The 25738-nt window shown below is 37.4% G+C and overlaps 1 protein-coding gene across 1 annotated transcript in view; it reads left to right on the forward strand.

Annotated features, from left to right (window-relative positions):
• The window catches only part of slc2a9l2 (solute carrier family 2 member 9, like 2), a 269938-nt gene that overhangs the window by 129851 nt on the left and 114349 nt on the right, over positions 1-25738 (forward strand). Inside the window, exons 8-9 of the mRNA XM_036590228.1 lie at positions 7629-7816; positions 22402-22512. Of these exons, the coding sequence (XP_036446121.1) occupies positions 7629-7816; positions 22402-22512 (299 nt within the window). The remainder of the gene's footprint in view (positions 1-7628; positions 7817-22401; positions 22513-25738) is intronic.

Below are 25738 nucleotides of genomic sequence, written 5' to 3' on the forward strand. Positions count from 1 at the left end.
TTTCTTTCAGATCTGTAAGTGCAAGGTGAACTCGCTCCAACCTCGGGCAAGACAAGGGTTGGAAAAATCAATTGTGTGAAACATTTGTTATACACTTGTTTTAATGATTCGCTCCTGCTCTGCCGCGCTCTGCTGTAAAGTTTCGTTCTGATAGTACTGGGTCTCCTATCCTGGCCTGCGGTGGAGAAATCATGAAAGGTGAAATGCAGCCAACTCAGATCAACCAAGCCACCAAGCACTGCAGGGCATACCAGACTTTTATCCTTTGCTCATACAGTACAAGTTAAAGCAGACAAAGTTTGGGCACTTTTTCTATTTTCCACTTTTTTAAAATAATTGTAAAGACATCAAAGCTATGAAAATATTCAAAAGTCAGACACTGCTCATCCTAAAACAGCCCCCCATGCAGTAACAGCCTCTACTTTTCTGGGAAGACTTTCACTAGATGTTGGAACAGTGCTGTGAGATTTGATTGCATTCAGCCAAAAGAGCATACATGAGGTCAGGTAGTGATGTTGGATGATTACTTCTGGATTATAAACACCACCCCTGCTCATCCCAAAGGTAGTGGCTGTAGCTTGATCACTCCAGAGAACACAGGTCCACTGCTCCACAGACCAGTTCCCCTTGCCAGTGAGCATGCAGTGCAAAAATGGGAACTTGTCATTTGAAATGATCTTAAATCTGGTCAATATATCTAATATTTCCTTATATATCTAATATATCACTTATATATATATATATATATATATATATATATATATATATATATATATATATATATATATATATATATGTATGTATGTATGTATATATATATATGTATACATACATATATATATGTGCGTATGTATGTATGTTTGAAGTAGTGCTACTTTGATTTGATGGAGCTTTACTTTCTCTTGGTTTTCTTTCAAGTGTCTTCATGAGGGACCACCTGGGATGCTTGTCCAGCAGGACAGAAGAATCTCCACATATCCTAAGACCTTGAGACCTTGTTGACTTTTGAATAACATTTGCTGAGGAGGGATTTCCAAAAATATTTTCTACATTGAATCTTTGTTTTGGAAATAAATTTGGTGACACTTTATTTGGATAGTGCACTGTAGGTGCTTTGTAGATGTTTAGCTTGACTTTAACTGACATTCAACCAAAAAGCCAAAAAAATGCATCACAACTTTACGCTAAACCTAAACCTAATGCCTGCTCTAACCCAAACCTTAATTAACTCCAGGTAGTTCATTAAAGTGGAATTACACAATTTTGCATAATTCAATCATTTAGGTACAAACAAAGAGTGGTTTGGTGCATCCCAGAGAAACTTACCAGTTTCTTTACAGTTTTTTTTACAATTTCTACCAGATTCTTCACAATGCTGATGATAGAAACCAGGTGTTGCGATTCCTACAGTGCAAAAATAGGCATTTTATTTACTGTGTAGAACAACCAGTGAACCAACACATGTCTATCACATTTTTGAGCTCTAATGATGAAATAGTGGACAATCTGACAAATTAGGGTGTTTCTGGGGACTCTTTGTTCTTACAATGCCCAACATGTCTCCTCCATGAGTGAATTTAAAAAACGTTGTAAGCCAAAACCATAAAACCTTCGGCAGGTCCCCTTGTGACCTTTTCACTGACAATATTTTCCATGTAACTCTGTTATCAGTTTAACCAGGACACGGTGTGAAATGTTATGTTATGTTAAGTTGAGGGATGAAAGAGGATTATCAGTTTACATGTGAGCATAAATTTATACATATATATCAACTTCACTATTTATGTTTGTATCAAAAACAAACATAAGCATTTAGTTCAAAATGTCTTTAAGATGATGAACATACATCAGGGGTGTCCAAACCTCAGACCCAGAGTGCAAAGTATGTTCACAAATATTCTATCCTTCTGACTCAAGCCAAATGCTTTAATGAAACTCTTAGGATGATTAAAAAGTCACCCACTGGTTCAACATATTGCACTCAGCTGGATTCATGCATGACTGTCTGCACTCCCCCGCTAACTTAATTCAGCAAGTTACCTTTTTACAGGCAGAGTCGTCCATCTTTGGTCAAGGACACAAGCACAAATGGCTTTGATTAAGCAGTCGTCTTAGTCCTGGAGTTTTCCTCATCTCTGTGTGAGTGCATCATTGTTTACAGTCAGTGTATGTGAATAGAAAGCCATATGAAGCAGCTGCATTGTTATTTTGAAGAATTTGCTTCACTAGATAGAATATGTATGAAGGTGACGGTGAACCATCCATTAGATTTTGTATATAAACAATAGCTCACATCGTGTAACCAATTTATAGGCACACCACTTATTTATGTATTATTCATTCTGTGATTTTTCATTTTCTTTGGTTGCTGTTTACACAAACACATTTAATGTGAATGCTTCAGTTTGAAGTTTTGTCTTCTGCACTTTGTCATCGTTTTGCACTGGGATCTTTGCCTTTGCAAAGCCATACCTTGACCCTTCTGATCTCTCTAATTATCGCCCTACGATTTTGGAGAAAGGTTTTGCCCAAATGATCTGTTAGTTTTTAAGTGAGTATAGTAAGCATAACTTATTTTTGTCTGGATTTCAAAAAACATCATAGTACAGATACAGCACTAGCTAGGGTGGTCAATGATTTACTGGTTGCCTCAGATTGCAGAAAAGTCTGTGTGAGTGTAGCTTTTTAATGGACAAGTTTGGTATAGACAGACTTGTTCTTGCCCAGTTTAGGTCTTACTTGATAGACTGCTACAAATTCGTCACAGTGAATGGGGAGTTTTCAAATCGTAGAAGAATTCAGCATGGTGTCCCTCAAGGCTGTGTTTCAGGGCCTTTACATTTACTGTTACATTTGCTGTTTACATTTACTGTTTACATTTACTGTTTACATTTACAATGCAGTATGTCTTCAATCATACATACTTCAGTAAAGTAAAGAAAAATGCCACAGACTTTGTTCTGATTGGTCCAAAGTGAAATTTTATGTAGGTGAACATCTAAGATTGCTAATAATTTGGATAGATTTCGGATCAGCTAAATTTCTCAGTTTCTGGACATTCAATATGTTGTCTAAATAATATTTTAAAATAAATATAAGGTTTAAATTATTTGCACATCACTGCATTGCCTAGCATCCCAACTATTTTGGAAAAGAGGTTATAAGAACATTCCAATCTGTATATCAACGAATGTTCTTCTGAACTACGATTAAGCACAAAATAAGTTAAACTTCTTTGCTGTAGGAGATTCACTCTATTATTTTGAGTTGAATTGTCTTTGAGGCAGCTAGACTGGAGATTGTGTTTTTTTGTGTTTTTGTTGTTTGGTGGGACCATGCAGTGTACTCTCACCTTTACCTGTTGGAGGTGAATTAATGGGGAAGAGTCTGTCTATCGCAGAGGTGTTCCAGGACCCTACCATGCTCCCAGCATGCACTGGGGCATAACTAAGAGAGGACTCTTTATCCTTACTACTTTTTGTTATTCTGGTTTGTCACAATTTAGAACTCAGTGTGGAGCTCTCACACCTTCTCTCTCTCACCTGTTCTTAATTCCTTTTACTGACATGATCATACTTATCAGTGGTTGAACCTCTATGTTAATGCTAAGTGTTTCACATGAACCTTTTTGGCTGTTCAAAATTAAACGTGAACTAACCATTGCTAACTTCTGGCTGAAATCCATTGGTCAGGATACCACTTATATACGTTTATATCTAGGACCCCCAGGAGACCCAGAGTAACTTTTCCTTTGTTAGAAATTGATTCCACCTATTGGAAATCAAAAGTAGTTAGTAGTAGTTAGTAGTTAATCTGGTACATTAGGCCTTCTGTTCAGCTCCTGAAGTCCTAACGAATGGGAGAGATTTAACCTTTTTTCCATCCAAAATGTAATAATGAAATTAGAGTAGTACTAAAATACTTGCAGACTTTAAATACATAAAAACAAACATATACATAAATATAATATTTTCCTGTAGGACTGCAGCTCAAGATTTAACATAAATTTGTGCAAATTGCAAAAGCATAAATGAAAAAAAAAAAACCAGTAAAACAGCTTAAAGCTAAAGTGAAAAAATAAATAAATTAAAAAAAAAATATATATATATATATTTTTTTAGAGGTCAGATGAAGGTTCCAGGTAAAGATCTGAGCAGGTAAAGAACTCCAGATCTTTGCAGCATAAACACAAAAGGTGCTTCTCCACTTTTTTTATGTTTTACTTCAGACATTTCCTGCAAATGATGAAGAGATTTCGAATAAAATCAGTCAGGCGATGTGGAATGGATGAAGGTGGCAAAAGATTTAGAGCTTTAAAAAGAAACAGAAGAACTTTTAAATCAATTCTAGAAGACACGAGTGAGCAGGATGATGATGCAAGAAGAGAACACAGCTTGTGTTGGTCTCGAGTGATTATTCTTAAAGGCAATACTGCTGTTGCTCTACTTTGCTTTGGTGAGATGTAATCTTTAGAGGTTTGCTTCAGTGAAGTTTAATCTAACCCATCTGATCCGGCTAATCCAAGATTTAAGGATCGTCTGAATATTGCACATGAAGGATGTGTTAGATTAGAGCCTCCAATAGCATGGAGCTAAATTCTGAGCCTAATGTCGATACAGCTGCCTGTGATCATTTCACTTTGGTGCAAACAATCATGGAAAACTAGAGAACCTGGACATAAAAAACAAATCTGTAACATTATTTAAAGCGTTATCACAAAAATCACAAAATATAACAAATAAAATAAAGACAGTGAGAATTACAGAACAGTAACCACAACGGAGGCCAAAATCTCTCAAAATCCTCTGCCATACCCAACATTCCCCCACACTGTTAGAAAAAAGGTACTGTACAGGTAACTTTGTATGTAACTTTGTCAAGTTACAAACAATGTAAATGTACCATCAAGAGTAAAACAATGGTCTTTAGGTCCAACTGCACACCTTAACCCCTTACAATCCCAGGCTTATTAAAAACTAAGGCTTGTTATTCTATTGATTGTTGGTGATCTATATGGTTTCTGCTTTGCATAGTAGAGTCTTAACTTCCATTTGTAGATGTAGCAACGAACTGTATTTACTGTCAAGGGTTATCTTAAGTATTCCGAAGCCCATAAGAGTATATGCATTACAGAAGTATGTCAGTTTTTAATGCTGTGCCATCTGAGGGATTGAAGGTCACAAGCATTCAATATTAGTTTTTGTCTTTGCCCTTTATGAACAGAGAATTCTCCAGATTCTCTGAATCTTTTAATAGTAATATACAGTATAGATGGTAAAAATCCCTTAATTCTTTGCAGTCATGCACTGAGTAATGGTGTTCTTAAACTGTTGGACTTTTTGCTCATGCAGTTTTTCAAAAGTAAGCCTTTTCTGAATACTACTTTCATACCCAATCACGATAGCATCATCTGTTACCTATTCACCAGTTTACTTGTGGAAAGTTCCAAAACAGGTCTTTGTAATCATTCCACAAACTTCCCAGCCTTTAATTCCTTCTGTCTTAACTTTTGTGGAATGTGTTGCAGGCATCAAATTTGGAATTTGCATATATTTACAAAAATCAAAGGTAAAATATTAACCTTTTTAACTCATTGGGACCACCGGTGGTTCCAAAACACACTTTGTCATATTCTTCATAACTTTCATATTTCATAAGCGACATTCAAAAGGTGGGTGTCATATGAGAGCTGTAACTGTCTTCTTTCCAGTCAAATAGATGGGTAATGTAATTTTAAACCCATCTAATAAAAGAATGAATGAATGACTGAATTCACAATTTATCTGTCTACTTTTGTGGAACTGGCTTTCTCTGTGCCCAATATATTGGTTATAAATATATTTAAAAAGTGGTTTCACTAGTTTTGTTGGTTACACTGACACAAGGTTATGCTGTCCTACATGCTGCTGTCCGCAGCCCTGGTGCTGAACAGTGAGCTGCTGTTCGTGGTGCTGATGCTCTTCTTCAGAGAAGCCTGGAGTGAAGCTGGTTCACATGGGGTCAAGCAGCACTATGTCAATTTTTATCAGCTGCAGCAGGGGGTCTCTATTAGTGGAAATGTGTTAAAATATTCAGTGTTTTTATAAGCTGAGTAATGTTTTAGAATACGAATACACGTGTACATATGTGGTAGTAGAGATATGGTAAAGATAGACTGGACTGGAAAAATGATGAATTACTCATGCACACACTCACGCACATGCACACACATGTCCCCTCTATATGACTTTCGGTGAGACTGCTTGCAGTGTGTGACTGTTTTGTCCAAACCAGCATGAAACAGATATGTAATCTTGTTCATGCAGATTTCACCAGACTGTGGTTCAGATGAGCTCTGTGGGTCCATCACAGAGGAACCAAGCTCTCAACAGCAGGAGCGGATAGCTATGTAAGATAAAGGACATATTGAAAAGATTTTATTTGAATATTTCTCTATACAGTTCAGCCAAAAATCCTGCACTATGGCCAAATGTATGTGGACATCCCTGCTTATTATTAATTTCAGGTTATTCCACTACACCCATTGCTACCTGTTGTATAAATACATAGCCATGCAATTGCCATATGACAAACATTGGCAGTAGAATGGGTCGTACTGACAAGCTCAGTGACAAACAGAGCCAGTCCACCAAGTGTTAAAGAGTGTAGCATGTAATAAATGACTGTCCTCTGTTGCATCCCTCACTACTGAGTTTCAGACTGCCTCTAAAAGCAACATCAGCACAAGAACTGTGCATCAGGAGCTTCATGAAATGGGTATCCATGGCCAAGCAGCTGCACACAAACCTGAGATCACTATGTGCAATGCCAAGCTTTGGCTGGAGTGGTGTAAAACACTCTGCAAGTACATAATGCCAACAGTAAAGTTTAGTGGAAGAAGGATAATAGTCTGGAGCTGTTTTTCAGGGTTTGGAATAGGTCAAATAGTTCCAGTGAAGGCTAATGTTAATACTGCAGCATACAAAGATATTTTAGACAGTTATAGGATTACAATTTTGTGGCAGCGGTTTGGGGAAGGGTTTTTTTTTTTGTTCCAGCATGACTTTGCACCTGAAACCACATAAGATTTTATTAATTATTAGCTACTTTAGCCTCATAGCTCTAGTGCAGAACTTAAAGAGCAAACTTTGGGCACCAAACCACATGTCTTAGCCAATGGACTTCATTTGGTGTAAGGTGAATAAAATGTGCAATTTTTGCCGAACTTTAAAGCTGTATAGCTGTAACGATTGACTAAAGTCCCAATTACTTGTCTCCCCTCCAGGAATGGAGGTTATTCAAGATTCTGTCCCCATATCTCCCCCTTAAAATAACTTCTGACAAGACTTTAATGAGAGATAAAACCAAGCACTGGCCTGCAGTGTAGTGACAATGACAAAAAGCTAATTCTCTGTTTAATCTGATTTTGGGAATTCCATTGCTTTCAGAAAGTTCTGATGAATAGAGAATAATTCTCTTGAATTATTTATTCAGGTCACAAAAGGACAGACAAAAAACGATTCTGACAGATTGCTTTAATCAGTGCCAGTGGTTTCTCTCAAGGAACGTCTCGCTATCTTTCTCTTTTTGCCCTTTCTTATTTCTTTCTTTCCCTTATTGTTAGTCTCACTTGTCTCATTTCCCTCCAGCGTTTAAGGCCTTCCTGGGTAAGACGGATGTTTCTGCTGAGCTGGAGGAGGTGCATGCGGAGAGCAGGGCTCAGAACACACTGCAGATGGCTTCAGCTCTGGAGCTTTTCAGGAACAGAGCCGTGCGTTGGCAAACCATCACTGTCATTGTCACCATGGCCTGCTACCAGCTATGTGGCCTCAATGCCGTGAGTGTGCACACTTTCATACTCATACTTTGTGATTTCAAGCAGCCAAATACTACAAAGGCAAATAGCATTGTTTACCTAGAACCATCACACTGCCATTTACCCACCAGGCAGCGTGGTATGATCACAAATCTGTGATGATGAAATTATTGTCATTTTCACTGGCAAGTAAACCATACCTTACCAGAGTACCCATACGGAAATTGTTTACCCATCACATTACCTTTCTTGCTGGGGTTTAATGTTTGGCATAGCCACAGATTAACCTACTCAATCAAATGGGGACAGAATGTTTCTTAAGCTGTATTTTTTAAGATAATGAAATTTGTTTTTGTGAGTGCTGTCACTGTATTATGACATGCTCTGCTAAGCTCTACCTTATTTCCTCAGCTGTCCAATCACTGTTTAGTAATTGTTGCTATCTACTATTGCCTCAGGCTTTCAGTTCATTATCTGCCTGCCAGTGTTTGAAATTGAAACTATAGCTGTGGTCAAAAGATGTACCTGGGGAAGATGTAAAAGTTAGACCCCATCCCCAGTTTTTTACATTTAATGAAGTCATTGTTGTCACTGTTCTTTAAATTTAGGTACCTATGCTTTCTTACTACAAATGCTAAAATAGGTTGTGTCAAAATACCAAAATAAAACTCTGCTTCAATGTATTGAGTCATCAAAGGCAAGATATAAATGGTCCTTAAACATTTTTCATGCCTGCTGTGGCAGTATGCTTTAGCATAGGATGATTAGCTTTGGGTTATTAGGTTTCTCCTATCTTTGTGTACTTCAGCTGTCTGATTTCGGTTATGTTGTTTTCTTTTGTCCAAAAGATGTGCCTGTGGTGAGTGGGTGCAAGCTTTCTAAAGAAACATTGCAAAGTTTTATTTAAAAAAAAAAAAAAAATCAGCATTCTGGTTGATATGTACATAGTTTTGCTATTGTTTCATAACACCATAGTGCGGAAGCATTGGAACGGGTAGGATGATGACTACACTGCAGTCAGCAATAGGCTATAGCTTGATATTATGACATTGCAGGACATTAGCACACTTGGAAATTGTGTCTACCAACTTGGCCTTGCTCTGTTAACATACTATTACAAGTTCAAATTTTTAAGGCAACCACTTACTTTTTAAGTCAAAACATCAAATCATTTTTACAGTATGCTGCGATCAGTGCTGTGTTTTGCTTTCAAATGATACTTCAGACTCAGTGTACTTTGCTGATGTACAAATTCACAGCATTGAAGTAGCTCCAAGCAACTTGTTTCATCAAAAGAATAATCAATGGAACTTGTTTAAAAGCTGTATTTGAAAAAAACAGTTTCTTTCTTTCATTTAAGCAAAACAAAGAGAAAAGACAAAACAAAATTACTAAATTTACGAACATTTAAGAGCCATGTGTCCAGTGAGGTCTGAAAGTAAACACAAAGAAATACAATAGAAATGCTTTCACTCTTATTTAATAATTTACTTTGCAATTATTTAATGAACAAGCTGGATGAATTAAGAATTAATAGAGTAGTCTGTAGAGACAAATCTCTAAAGGACTGGAAATTTGTTTGAATGTGCTCACTTCTACTCAACTGCCCAGAATAGTGAGTTCTGACTTAGTATCAAAAGCCTATTGTCAGTGGGTCTGATACATTTTGTTGTTTTCCATTTAGATTTCCTTTTATTGCCATTGCATGTTCACCCACAATGAAAATCAGGTGCAGCACCTGAAGCAATGCTCTATATATATACACACACATAAATACACATATATATATAAAATCTACCATTCATGCATACAGCTCACTCATGCACTCTTAGCAACCATATGCAACCCTTTAAAAAATGTGTACTTCACAGGTTCAAATAAATAAGTAATAATAAATAAGATATTGCACAGTTGTGTCTAAGAGGTGGGTTGTTTCAGTGCAGAGCTCAGTGTAGTAATGACTTTGAGGTGCATTGTTTCAGTGCAGAGTTCAATGTAGTAATGGCTTTGAAGTGCACGGTTTCAGTGCAGAGTTCAGTGTGGTAATGGCTTTGGGATAAAAGCTATTCATCAGTCTTGTGGACCTGTATCTCTTCCCAGAGGGGAGAAGTTCAAACAGGTAATGTGCTGGGTGATATTGGTCCTTTATGATGCAGGATGCCTTTACCAGGCACCTGTGGATGTCTTCCAAAGTAGGCAGATCGATGTTGGTGTTTTTCTCTGCAGTTTTTATGACTCTTTGCAGAGCCTTTTTAGAAGTTGCCGTACCACACAAGTATTTCATAAGTCAGGATGCTCTCAATGGAAGAATGGTAGAAAGACACCAAAAGCTGTTGTGAAAAGCTAATTAAAGAGCTACGTTTTGTGGAGTGCTCAGCCACAGCATATACATGTGCCGCCATCCTAATTGACCAAGAATTGTCTACTTTGACAGGAAAGTGCATGACTGACATGAAAAAAGAATTAAATAAATTAATAATAATAATAATAATAATAAGAAGAAGAAGAAGAAGAATAAGGATAACAAACATACATGCATCTTCTAAACCGCTTATCCTTCTGGGTCACAGTGGGGTGCTGGAGCCTATCCCAGCTGTCATTGGGGCGGAAGGCAGGATACACCCTGGACAGGTCGCCAGTCCATCGCAGGGCAGACAGACAGACATACACAGTCACACACACACTCACACCTAGGGGCAATTTAGCACGTCCAAACAGCCTGACTGCATGTTTTTGGACTGTGGGAGGAAACCGGAGTACCCGGAGGAAACCCACGCAGACACGGGGAGAACATGCAAACTCCACACAGAAATGACCCCGGTCACCCGGCTGGGAATCGAACCCAGGCTGTGAGGTGCCGCCTCATAATAACAAACAATAAACAATAATAATTAAATGAGATTTTCTGTGAGGAACAAAATGTTATGCAGATATTTTGTATTTAGTAACTACCAAAAATCTTTTTAAACATGCAATACCATGAAATTCAGAGATCCAGTGAAGGATGCATCATTGCACACAGAGCAAGTAACTGCTTGCAAAAGTTTTCATGCCAGACAGATTAAACCCTCTGCACTAAAGTGTATATGCACTGACATGCAGATAGCCAGAATGCTCAGAATGAGACAATTCTAATAGTTTGTGGCCATCTTAACATGCAGTGGTAACCAGATGCTCTGCATTTGTGGGTCATCTGAGAGTGAAATTCATGAAGAGAGTCAGATGAAGCTCCTGATGTTCTCAGAACAATGGACTGTGGATGGAATGTGTTTGGGATTACTTGAATCGTGAGAAGCAGAAAACGCAATAAACATTTATGACTGAACTTAACCTTGTGTGGAAAAATATTTCTGCAAATTTCTTTGAAAAACTTAAAACAAGTATTCTGAAAAGGGTAGAAAGATGGAAATACAGAAAAAAAAATATTATTAATAGTTACTGAGCCTTCTATGAAATTCTTTTACAAATATGTTTTCTTCTTTTTTTTTCTTAATGCAGAAAAATGAATAGCTTGTACTTAATGGCTAATTTAATATAAATGAATGATGGTTTCTGACTTTTGAAATGCTCCTCCAAAAAGCAAACAAGGTCTCAGCATTTTTAATCTTCTTCAAGCCTTTTGGAAAAGCATCCCAGTTCTCTCCTCTTGAGAACTCTTAAGATTAAGCATGTACAAAAAGCTGCACCAATGCAACGAGGGGCTACTCTGAAGAATCTAAAGTAGAGAATAGATTGAATAATTTCCTGCTTGCCTTATTTCCTAACTTCGATTCACTGCCATTCTGAAGAATAAAAATAGTAACAATAAGAAAACCCTTCATGAGTAGCTGTGTTCCAACTACATGTCATTATTATAGGGTGACTTCTGAAAATTCCACCTCAATTAATTTTCCAATACAATACTTGTCAGTTGAACTCAGATATCTAACATGAGGGCAGATCTCAGCATTTCCACTTTAGTTCTCTCATCTGCCTTCACACTGTGATTTGTGAGTTCAGTTGACAACTGGTGTGTTGGAAAACTAATTATCCAGCCAAAGGCCAGTCAAAACCCTTTTCCATCCATTTGCATTATAACAAAAACAGTAGAATGGGGGAAATTGAAATCTTCTGCTCAGGTCACTTCCTCACCCATTGATTTCATAGTATTAGAAAATTTGTAGTAGTTAAATCTTACGATTTAAGAGTAGTGCACTATAAAGAACCCAGATAGAATTATGTAATTGAGACAAAATGTATTTTAGATCTAAACAAAAAAAATACATGGAATTTGGAGATTTTGGATAGAAAATTGCGAAAAGGCACTTTTGAGTTCTGTGCAAGCCTGATTTCAGAGGGCGGGGTGCATTTTATTTGCATAACATCACCAAAAGCCACTTACATTGACAGAATTTCTGTAAACTTCTGTAAACACAGTTATTTGGCAATAACTGTGTTAATGCAATTAGATTTAATTTGTTGACAGCACAAAGTACAGGTGTGAACAGGGTCCAGTGTGTATCAGATACACATACCTATTCATATACACATAAACACAGCGTAAGACGTTTAAGAAGAATGATGTAGGAAATGTGTGCGGTACCTTACACACAGTCATACTGACCAATGAGAGTTTCATTTTAACAGAAGGTGCCCCCCTGCTTCCTCTCCCCCCAGTGCACAGCACTGACAGCCATGTAATTTCTTTTAAGCAGTGTCAAACACACACACACACACACACACACACACACACACACACACACACATACACACACGCAGGCTTTGTATAGAAACATGGAACATTCTGCCTGTGAAGTGTCATAATTACACACTTTACCTCATAATGCTCTGTAGCCCCCGCTACACACTCATATCTCCCCTTCTCTCTCTCTCTCTCTCTCTCTCTCTCTCTCTGTCTCTCTTTCTCTGTCTCTCTCTCTTTCTCCACCTCAGCTAATCGAGCTAATGGCTTTTGCTCTAACAGCCTGAATGAGCTTTCTAACAGCTTCCAAATCCCATTACTTACCACAGAGAGAACACAGCACTCGCCTCTTTTCTCCCCATTTCTGCTCGTTTTCTCTTCTTCTTTCCTCTCCTCTCCTCTTTCTTTCTCTCCTATTTTCTCCTCTTTTCTTTTCTTCTCATATCTCCGCTTTCCTCTTTTCCTCTTCTCTCCCCTTGTCTCCTCTGTTATCCTTTCTTATCTTTCCTAATTGTAATAAATGTAATGAATCAATATAAATGATTTTTTTTCTCCTCTCCTCTCCTCTCCTCTACTCTCATCTTCCCTCCTCTACTCTCCTCTCATCTCTTCTCTTCTCATCTCCTCTCCTCTCCTCTCATCTCATCTTGTCTACTCTCCTCTCCTCTCATCTCCTCTCCACTCCTCTCCTCTCCTCTCCTCTCCTCTTCCCACCCCACCTCCTCTACTCTCATCTCCTTTCATCTTATCACATCTTTTCTTGTCTCGTCTCCTCTCCTCCAGTCTTCACTTCCCACCCCCACCTCCTTTACTATCATCTCCTTTCATTTCCTCTCTTCTCATCTCTCTTCTCCTCTCATATCTCATCTCATCGCATCACATCTCATCTCATCTCATCTCATCTCATCTCATCTCATGAACAGAGACACTGTTGATACAGACAGAAACAGACACACTTCTAGTCACCCTTTGATTTCCACACTTGACCTGTTTGTTTGCCTTTTGTTAAGTCCAGTTTAGGGAGGAGGATGGGAGGTCTGTTTATTGTAATGTCTGTTTCGTCCTCTACAGAGGGAATGCGAGAGAGAGAGATGTGGAAGTAAAATAAAGGGAGTGAATTAGCTGAAAGGCTATAATTTGCTATTAATATTGAGGATTTACATACAGATATGAAACTGTCTGGCTGAAGAGCAGGGTTTCTTCTGCTCCATTAGTGGAGACAGACGACTTTTAAGAGACAGACTGACAGACAGACTCTGGCATATGGACTGTAGTAATGCAGGTTCACTCTTACTGTAGCTCTGGCTTATCTATCAAATTCTTACTGGAGACACATTAGGCAACATTGTGGTGATCGTAATATTCTATTATTAAGTTTACAGCTGGTCAGCTGACCTGTTAAAGGGCAGTTGTGGTAGTCTTGCATCCCTCTTTGTCACATGAGTATGAGTATATTTGCATTGTCCCGAAAATGGTTCAGTATAAATGTAACAAATCAATATGAGTAAACTTCTCTCCTCTTTCCTCCTCTTTACTCTGTTCCTCTCCTTTTCTCTTGTCCTATTTTCTTTTTTGTCCTCTCTTATCTTTTCCTATTTTCTCCTATCTCTTCTTTTCTTTTCTCCTTCTTATACTCTCATCTTTTGTCCTCTCTTTTCTTTTCTCCTTTCCTCTTATATGAATGCAACAAATCAAAATGGATGATCTTCTCTCCTCTTTCCTCCTCTTCTTTCTTTTCCTTTCATCTCCTCTTATGTCTTCTTTTCTGCTCTCCTCTCCTTTTTTATTCTATTTTCCTCTTTTCTCATCTCCCCACCTCTTTTCTCCTATCTCCGCTTCTTTCTCCTCCTTCTTTCTTTTTCTCCCCTCCTCTCCTTTCATCTCCTCTTTTTTCCCTTCTCATCTCCTCTCTCTGTTTGTCCTCTCCGTTTTAATCTTTTCTCTTGTTTTTTCTTCTCTCCTCTCCACTCCGCTACTTTCCTCTGCTCTTATCTTCTCTCTCTTTTTATTCATCTGTTCTCATCTCTTTTTCTCTCTTCTTTTCTCTCCCCTCTGCAATTTAGCATTATTATGCCTGACAACACAAGAACAGGGCCCAAAAATGCCCAACAAAAACCCAAAACAAGTAATAATGTAATAAATCATTGACATAATGAATTAATGTATAACCATGTACATAAATAAACGTGAACCAGTCTCACTATTACATTAATAAACACGTCTCATAAGCAGTGTACTGACAGCTCCTATGCACTCATTCATAAACTGAGTCATTACAGTATATGAGAAGCTGGTGCAGATGACAAATGACAGAGCATCATCTACCACAAATATGATGACATTGAATAAATCAGGCCCTCTATTTTTGAGAAATGGAATTTAGACTGATTCAAATTTGAAATTAGTGCCTTTTTTCTTCTGGTGGAGTTCCTTGATCTCCATATGTTGGTGTTTTCCTGTTCTATCACATGAAAATATGAATTACAAATAGGTTCCTGCACACCTTATGATATAGTCATAGTTTTGCTTCAAGTGAACACACCCAGAACAAACCAGTATCTTTTGTAAATTGTATTCGGAGACACATTTGTTTTGTCCTTGTTATTCTTATGAAGTCATTTAGAAGAGAATACATGAATATCATCACTTAGATCAGCAAAAGGTAGAAAAATATCAAGATATTATTCACCCAGTCCTACTTCATTGACACAGCTACATAACAAAGTAAGTTTATTCTCTTTGTCTTCTCCCACTTATCACAAATGTATTAGGGTTTACCAAGCCCCCTCTGATATGGCTCTCAGGAGGCATTTATTATGTGGTCACCAATACATATTCATGACCACAGTTTGATCATTTATTATAGAGGCTGGACGTAATCAGAATAGCAGTTTGTGATTTATAAGGCTAACCTATATAACTGGATCCAGAGGAGAAAGGCAAATTTTCAATTACTGGCGGTTAGACATTGTCAGAACTCTCCACAATCCAGATTGTGCTGGATTTATTCTCAGAGGGATTGTGGTTCAAAGGTGTATATATTACACATCACACACTTACACTCTTCAAAATAGGGGTGTCAGAAATTGTTCTTTGGAGTGATGCTATAGAAGAACTGCTTTTCCCTGTGGTCCTCAACCTGTTCCTCAGGGACCCCAAGCTATGTGCAAAACTGGACTTGCCTTTAGTTTCTGACCTAACCGGAACACCATTGGCTGTTAATCTTGCATCATGCCATTCATTAAACACTTGCAGCTACTTCAGATTTGATTTGACATTTAACTGTTTCAGTATTAGGTTAAATATGCAAAGATACCTAATAAAAATCTCTAAAAGGTAGGTTAGAACGCAGTTTGGATAGTTTACTATTTAACCCAATGACCCACCTAGCATAGGTATGATACATTTGTTTTGGTAAATTACAGATAAGTTCTAAACAATAATGATGTGATGTAATTGTTTTGTTGTTCATGTACAGACTGAGGCAATAAAAACATAATAACAAAGCTATAATAGTGTAACATCATAACATATTTGTGTATGTTGCAGTGTATTCTGTACATATGATATAGCAGGTTTAGCTTAATTGTTAATAAAAAATTAAAGCTTAATTAAAGTTCATGACTAAACACTTCACTCATACTTTCACCACAGTCTTAACTTAGACTCACACCTCAGAGACCTGATAATTGATTCAATCTTGCTCCTCAGAGACCCAAGACTTGATTCAGTCTTGCTTCTCAGAGACCTGAGACTTGGCTCATTCTTACTGTTCAGAGACTCAAGTCTGGACCTTGCTCCTCAGAGCCCCAAGAATTGTTTTGAACTTGCTCCTCAGAGACCCAAGACTTGACTTTCTCCTCAGAGGCCTGAGACTTGACTTAAAATTGTTCTTTAGAGACTCGAGAGTTCACTTGATTCACACCTCAGAGACTTGAGACTTGACCCATGCTCATACCTCAGAATCTGAGACTTCCACCTGAGACTTTACTCCAACTTACTCTTTAGAGACTCAAGATTTGACTTGGACTCGCCCCAGACTTGACTTGCATCTTAAACCTAAAACTTGACTCATTCAAACATGAGACTTAACTCCAGACTTGCATCTCAGAAGCCTGAGACTTGACTTAGACTCACACCTCAGAGACTCAAGACATGACTAAGGCTCAAAGACTCAAGACTTGGATTGCTGAAAAACTTTTGAGAATGTTTTGCAGCTGTTTTACTTTGCATGGTATACATAACCAAACACTGCAACACCCTTCAGTATATAGACGGTTCCACTCTGGACAGGCAAAGTACTTACCCCAAAGAAGATGGCATAACTTCAGTCAACATAAGTCAGAATCAAACAGCTGAGATGTAACAACAAAATCAAATAAAAACAACCATCAAGCATCATGTGCTAAAGCATGCTATTATGGATGGGGGGCATGTAAAATGCTTGTGGATCATTTATATCTTACATTTGATGATTTGATATGCATACATAGGTATTTGATTTGACATTTTGTTGTAGCATATTGGGTATTTCAGTAAAAGAACATTGTAAGTATCAAATTTCCAGACCACATGGCTATCTGGTCTTGCTTATGTCCATATCAAATTCTGGGGTGCTGCTAAAGAACTGAAAGAGCTTGACTAGGGCAATGGCAGAAAGCAATGCTTGCTAAACAGAGATTGGAAGGAAACAAGGCAGGGCTTGGGATCTGTCAATTAGACTACCTTGTACATTCAGAAATGGTGTGGAGAGCTATTTTGATTGGTCACAATACAAGGACAGCACTCACGGAAAAACAAATTCAATTTCATTATCTTATATGAAGCTTGAATTTTGAATATTCTTTTGCCATTTGATGGATAGGCCTCTTATCAATTGGGTTGGATTGTCATGTGCCTGATTAAGAGGCTTTTAGTTTGGTTTCAAATCCTGAGTTGGACATCAAGAGACAATGAATGCAATGTCACATTGCTGATTCTGATTCTTCTCACTTGCTTTTGAGAAACACTGTTACCCCTGGGTTACTCCGTCACTGCAAGCCTTGACCTTTGCCTTTAGTGTAGCCTTGAGCAGCAGCATTGGCTGCTTTAAAGCCCTGCAGTGAATAAATCTCACCTCCATAAAGCCTTGTGTGGTTCTGGTCTGTTGTCACAGGCCATGAAGAACATTTTTGATGCCATAATAGGCTTTTTATTTCATCCAGTTTCCTCTTTGAGAGCTCAGACATAACTATTTAAAAACCTTTAAATTACATTTTTTTTATTGTTAAAGTTTTAAAACCACCTCTTCACCCCCCAGTCCATGCCCCAATCTATGCCCCAATGATATATGGAAAGTAAACTGCAAAAACAGACCGTTTTTAGTCAGGTGATTTTATGATCAGCACATTTACATAATTCCACCTTTTCAGCCTAGAGCAGTTTAGCCCCACCCAAGGATTGTTTTAACCCACACTGCTTTTTAAATGAAGCACAATACAGAGTGGCCAATCAGAACAGAGACAATTTGCATATATAAGTCTTAAAGGTGCAGTAACAAAAATAGTCCATATGGATAAAAAGAGGTTGGAAAATGATGATTTAAAAAAAAAAAACAATAAAAAAAACAAACTTTTTTTTGGTACATAAACCCGCAAAACATAATAAATGGTCCTCAGGGGGAAAAAGTAGTAGAATAGAATATGGACCCTTCAAATGTTAGAAGTCTAGAGTAATTCTAGTTATTTTGCTGTCTTATTTAAATGTCATTACACATCACATTATTATCTACATAATTCCACAATGATTGACATTTAAGTCTGCACTTCTGTCTTTTTTCATTTGTTTCTATATCAAAAATAGCAAATGTTGTAAAAATATTTTTATTCCCAAATAAGAATATGCACACCAGCTCAATAAATTTTCATGTTTTCTAACTACATTGAAGTAACTTTTTAATATAGTTTATTAATGCTGTATTAAAGTTTTTTTTTTAGGGATTAGAGGAATTATAATTGTTTCTATTATGTATATTTGTGATTTTTAAAAACATCATTATAAAATATTCTATATCCAAAAGTATGTGGACACCCCTCCTAATGATTGAGGTTGTGATTCAGCCACATCCATTGCTAAAAATGTATAAAATCAAGCGCAGAGCCATAGACAAACTGGCAGTAGAATGGATCATTCTAAAGAGCTTGGTGACTTTAAACACGGCACTGTCATAAGATGACACATTTGCTATAAGTCAGTTTGCGCAGTCAATCGTAAGTGCTATTATTGTGAAATGGACGTGTCTAGGAGCGACAGCTCAGCCATGAAGAGGTAGACCATGCAAACTCACAGCCGAGTTCTGAAGCATGTAGTGCGTAAAAATCACCTGTTGCATCATCTGTTGCATCACTCACTACAGAGCTCCAAACTGCCTCTGGAAGCAACATCAGCTCAAGAACTGTGCGTCATGAGCTTCATGAAATAGGTTTCTATGGCCGAGCAGCTGCACATAAGCCTAGCACCAGTATATGCAATGCCAAGCAACAGCTGGAGTGATTTAAAGCACGCTCCCGCTGGATTCTACAACAATGGAAATTTGTTCTTTGGAGTAATTAATCATACATCACTATCTTGCAGTCTGATGGACCAATCTGGGTTTGCCAGGAGAATACTACCTACTGAAATGCATAGTGCTAACAGTAAAGTTTAGTGGAGCAGGGATAATGGTCTGGGGCTGTTTTTCAGGATTAGTGCCTGGCCCTTTAGTTCCAGTGAGGGGTAATACTAATGCTACAACATTCAGTTACATTTTAGAAAATCATATGTTTCCAACTTTGTGGTTACAGTTTAGAGAAGGCCCTTTCCTGCTCAAGCATGATTGTGCACTCTCCATAAATATATGGTTTGACAAGTTTGGTGTGGAGGAACTCCAGGGGCTTGTGCAGAGCCCTGACCTGAACCCCACTGAACACCTTTGGGATGAACTGGAACATTGACTGCAAGCCAGACCTTCTCGTCCAGCATTAGTGCCTGACCTCACAACTGCTCTTTTGACTGAATGGGCACAAGTTCCTTCAGACGCACTCCAAAATCTTTTGGAAAGCCTTCCCAGAAGAGTGACGACAGTTTTAGCAACGAAGTGGCGGAGAATGGGGATTGGAGGGGGGTTTGAGTTGGGTAACTCCATGTTAATGGCCATGGTTTTGGAATGGGATGTCCAACAAGCTCATGTAGGTATGATGGTCAGGTGTCCACATACTTTTGCCCATATAGTGTATTTACTCACAATTGCGATGTTAATTGAAAGCTGCGAGTGAGAAATAATCAATTTACAATTACACCATACTATTGCTATCTCCAGCTATGGCTGCGAGGGTTCATTTTTTATTCGTTGCATGCTCTCATGCTGCCAGTAAATTAAATGAATGTAATGAATGGAAATGGAAATTATTATTAATGTTAAATTAGAGCCCTTTTCAGTTTGGCTTCAGTTCTGGGTTGAATCCTAACGAATTGACTCACTTTCTGCTTCATTAAGGTGCCGATACTAATGATCTATCAGTCATGATATTTCTGAGCTTTTGTGCCAGCAATTACAGAATCCTCACATACTCATCTGTATGTGGTTTTATCTGTGAAGAAGCTATTAAATGCTCATAAATCCAGCTTTGAGGCTGGACACATGGACATTAGTGCTGCCTCACTTGTTGCTAATGATATTGAAATGTGCTTTGGCGAAGATTTCATTGTGCTTTTTATAGATCGGTCCGTCTGACACGGTCAATCACATTTCATTTCTGAGCAAACTGCTTTTGATCGGCCAGCTTGTAAATGGCTTATTGATAAAGCACAAGCTTTAGCTAATGGAGTGCGATACTCATACAGCCTGACTATAATGAATAATCACATTAAATCAGAATGTATAGTTATCACCCACAATAACAAAAGCATATTATAAATGTATATATATATATATATATGATATATTTATAGATATAGATATTTATGCAATAAAGTTACAAGAATTTTTTTTTTATTTCCAAAGACATTATTGGATTCTTGTGAGCTGGTTAGAAGAACGTAGGTTTTGTTCCTCCTCCCCTGAATGCTTCTCAGCTATTGCATGCATTTGTTCAGTTCCACAACCAGCACAACCGATTGAAATTAATGAAGTATAACTTAATGAAGTATTGATTGTTGAACCTGGTATCGGATGGTAATTATAAATAGGAAGCTGGGCTGCCCTAAAGGAGAGGAGATATGGCCAAGCCAAAACATAGACAAATATACAAATCTCAGTTCCAAAAAAGTTGGAAAAGCATGTGAAATATAAATAAAAAGAGCAAGCAATGATTTGAAACCCATTTTGACCTGTATTTAAATGCAAACAGTACATAGACAGAGCATTTAATGTTTTACCCCATAACGTTCATTGTTTTTTTGTAAATATGAACTCATTCCGAAATTGATTGATGAAATTGAATGGATACATGTTAAATGTTAAACATCTTAAACAAGGAGCATCCAGGAAGTCATTTATGATCATACCAAAAATGTATGTATGAATAATTCAACCAACAGTTTGTTCCTCAATGAGCAGTTGCAAGCATCTTGGGTATTTCACCCTCTGTGGTGCATAATATCGTCAAAAGTTTCAGGGAACTCTGAGAGATCTCTGTGCATAAAGGGCAAGGCTGAAAACCACAGCTTGTCATGAACCAGATGCTCGTGGAAGTAAAATAATTGGGTTTTATCAACAAAAGGGCTAACCAAAGGGGTAGTCAATAAGCCAGGCCAGGTCAGAATAATGAGAGCAATAAACAGGTACATAAGAAACCAGAGACCAAAGTACATAAACAAGCAAGGGTCAAAGGCCAGAGAAACAAATGGTACAATACCAAAGTCCAAAAGGAGAATCCACAAGAGTAAACGAGGGACAAAAAGGGTGAAATAACACAGGAAGTTCACTGCATGCTCAGCATGCAAAAGACAAGTCTAATGGCAATATTTCGCAACAAGCTTCTGTTATGGACAGGTATGCATACAAACATAGTTAATGAGCACAGGTAAAAGCAGTTATAACTCAGGGGAGGAGGATCTGTATAACTGATTATGACTGGTTGGTTGTTGGCCTTGTGACTGTGATGTCAGCGAGATGAATCATGGGAGTTGGAGTTTACAGGTTGGTCAAAGACTTTGGAGAAACTCAGTAGCGTGACACAGCTAAATGCCTGTGACCTTTGATTAATCAGAAAGCACTACATTAAAACCCAGCATGCTTCTGTAATGTATAACACTGCCTGAGCTTGAGAATATTTTGACAATGGGCTCAAGCTCATCTGACATGGACTGATGCATGGTGGCAGTGTATATTGTGGCCTGATGAGTCAAAATTTTGGATTTTTTATGGAAACAGTGGATATTGTTTTTTTTATGGGCCACAGAAAAAGATGACCATCCAGATTGTTACCAGTGTAAAGTTGGCAAAAGCTTGATTCTGTCATAATATGGTAAATTTGCATGTAATTTGACCAGGGTGTTCAACTTTTTGCATACCTGTATAGTAACAAAAGTGACAAAATGAACCAACAAAACAGAATAGCAATATTTAAGTATGAGTATGGTTAAACTATGAGTACAAATAGGCAAACAATAGGTTATTTACGAAGCAACAAAAGCAAAAATATAACATTTGGTAAAAAATAAAGTACCAAAATAACATAACGACACAACAGGCTGACATCTGATGTTACTATGTGTTTGTATTATTTTCGACAGACTGTTTCATGATACAGTCATTCAGTGTTCTAGGAGCATGTGATAAATATGACATTCTCAGAAATGTGTATTGTGATGTAATTTGATGCAATAATGGTAATATGTCATCACTACTAGCCCTACTATGAAACAGTGAAACTGATATTATGTTAACTGGCTTATGTGTTGACAGATTTGGTATTACACCAATGGGATTTTTGAAGCCGCAGGATTCAACAAGGCCATGATTCCCTACATCACCCTCAGCACCGGAGGCATCGAGACACTGGCTGCCATCGTATCAGTGAGTTCTATTTCCAACCTCAGCTTTAAAGCTTTACAGCTTAGTACAGTTTCCTCGTCACTGAGCTGCTCAGGCATGCTGTGTTTGCTTGTGTTTGCACTCTGTATATTATGAATACTTAGACATGTTTGTGGGATAATTTCAGTTAAAAAGTGTATAAAATGTACAAATATGCTAAACAGGCCCAGCTGATCTTGATTTTGGGTCAAGATGGCAAGATGAAAAGATCTAAGTGATTTTCAATAGGAGGGTTCATTATTAGGACACGGATGGCAGGAGCTTCAGTGGTGTAAAAACCATAAACACTGGTCTACAGAGATGATCTCTGATCTGGTCAGATAAACCATCCTTCATCATCAAGTCAGTGAATGCATGTATGGTGTACACCATTAAAATGGTACAGGCCTGAATGCTTGCCTCCTACAGTGTGGGGGATCCAGTGACATTTTTCTGCCATGATTTGCGTCGACATGTACCTGTTAGAAGGAAGGGGATGACCATGCCTTCATCAACAGAGCACTATGAGGTCACTGAACAGTTTGATGAGAATAAAATGATATAAATCAAATGGATTTATTGCAATTACATTCAATTGTTTTGAGTCATTTGATTTGAATGATTTGATTCATGAGGCTCTGACTGAGTGAATGCTCTGAACAGTTCATTAACTCCAGCAGCAGCAGCTACATTTTACCTTCAGGTGGTTCTTAAAAATGCCTGTGTGCCTATTCAATTTAAATATACAGGACTCTTACAGCCATTAAGTACAAGTTATTCATTTTTTAAATGTCAGCAAAAAAGCAGAAAACATATTTAACCCAAAATTACTGAGATGTCTCAACAGTTATAATGTATATAAATATAATGTCATATTTTTCAGTCTACGTCATTTACCTTTATTATAGCTTCCATTTTTTTCAGAAGACTTACTTTTAGTTCTTCAAAGAAATCTGAAGAAATATTTTTCCACTTAAAAGTTAATTGCATTTTCTACTTTTAATGATCCAAGTTATTCCAAACACATTCAGTGATATTGAGGTCTGGACTCTTGGGTGGTCAGTCCGTTGTTCTGAGAACATCAGAGCTTCTTTTTTTGATTTTTGTCTATTTCCTTTTCTCAGTAATGGCTTCTTGACAGCTGCACATCCTTCTTAGACTCATAGTGTTGAGTTGTCTTCTCACAGTGAAACAATGGACAGAAACACCTGTGGATTTTTTCAGATCAGGAGCGAGAATGGAGCTTGATTTTCTCCTATTTAAGAAATATGAAAGCTGCTTATTCATGGTGACTGTTTGGTGGTCTGCTGGGTTGTTAGGAGTCCCCTTGTTGGTAATGCTTTCTTTTACAGTCCTTTAAGTTGTAGGTATTAACCAAGTAGCTATGAGGTGCAACTTCCGAAGTACTTTATATCTATTTTAAGTAACATGATGAGAAGTTCTTAAGTTGAGGAATCCTTGCCAATTGAAATGCAGTCACTACAGTGGAAAAACATGAAATACAACGCACAAATGACATTACTTTTCCATGATCACGCAGAATATGTGCTAAAATGAGAAACAAATTCTCTGTTACATATCACTTAACCTCTTAACTCCAAAACAAGAACAGGAACTTTTGCATTTTAAAAACAAAATGCTGTGAAATCATTGTAATGTGATGAAGTCACAGATACTGCTTTTGTCTTTGCAGTTCTTCAAACAAAGTTCAATCAGTGTAATGGACCTTATACTTTTCATTTTGTTATTATTTTCTTATTATTTTGGCATGTATTCCACGTCACCTATGATAAAGCAATGTCATATGTGCATTGTGTTTCACATTTTTATGAGGCATTTCAAATATAGTTTTACCTTTAATGCATTTCAAGGTGGATTGTATTCAATTTTGACACCAATTCAGTATTTCATTTTTGAAATGCAAAACCTCATGTGTTGTTTTTTTTCAGGATGTCATTCAGCATGAAAACAATGTAATATAGGTTTTGTTTTTGATTTTGGCACATATTCTGCATATGACTGTGGAAAAGTAATGTTATGTGTATGATTTTTTCATGTAGTGACTGCTTTTCAATTCTTCATGAATTCCTCTTCATAAGTTCTAAGACAGTCTACCTAAATCACAATGAAATGCTTCACAACTTCTTCAGTTATGGATTAAAGCACAAACTCCAAAATGCTGTGTAATTATTTTGGGTAAAATGAAAAATACCTAATCAGTCTAGCTAAAAACAATAAAATGAATAACAGGTTCTAGCTACTAAGCTGATAAAGGACATTCTTAGTGACTTGGAGTTACAAATTGGTGAGTACAAACATACAATAAGTATCAGTGTAATGTCACATGTTTGATCGAGCACACCTCCAAATGCTGGTAGCTAAATGGTATAAAATGATAGCATAATGCACAAAGATTGTTTTCTGAAATAACTCGTTGAGCATTTCTGTGTAAATTGGCTTTTTTGGGACTTTACCATCATGTTATTCAAAAAATGTACCTTGAAGTTTGTAAGATATACCTACCCAGTTAATACTGAGATCTCTTTGGGCATTTCCATGTAATTTAGCTCTACTGACTTGGAACTTAAACCTCATGTTATCCTGAACTTTGTATCTCAAACTTACCTGGTTAACACCTAGAAAAGAAAGTATTACCCCATTTTCTTTTTGTCTTTTAATAAATTTCAGTTTTGGAAACTCCTGTTTCTTCCCTCTTCTTTATGGAAGTGGATTATCTTATATCTAATCTGATCTCCTCAGAAGTATCTCCTAAAAAAAATGTATAACTTGTATCCAATAGCTGTGTTGACTGGAATTTAAATAAAAATTCACAAACAGAGCAATGAATTATGATCCATAAAGGCAGAAGGCACTTTGTTCTGAGCGTCATAGAATCGGAGCCAGAAACATTTTCATTTATCTGATGTACAAAAATGTGAATTGGACTCTGAAATTTCTCATTTCCTGTTCAAAGCTCAGGTTTAAATTCTGAGCCTTGGGAAGGTAAGATGCTGAAACCCAATTACCCTCCCAAATCTCCCATCTCTCTGCTATCACTGTATACATTATATTTTTGAAGATGTGCAACTGGACAAACACCACACATACCCTCACATACACATTCTTATACACCTACGCAGGCCAGTCTAAATGGTCATTAAGCACAAGTTATTCATTTTTCAGGAGATGTTTCTGAGAATATTAGATAAGATATAATCCATCTACATAA

This window comes from Colossoma macropomum, unplaced genomic scaffold, assembly GCF_904425465.1.
Source record: "Colossoma macropomum unplaced genomic scaffold, Colossoma_macropomum, whole genome shotgun sequence".
NCBI lineage: Eukaryota > Metazoa > Chordata > Actinopteri > Characiformes > Serrasalmidae > Colossoma > Colossoma macropomum.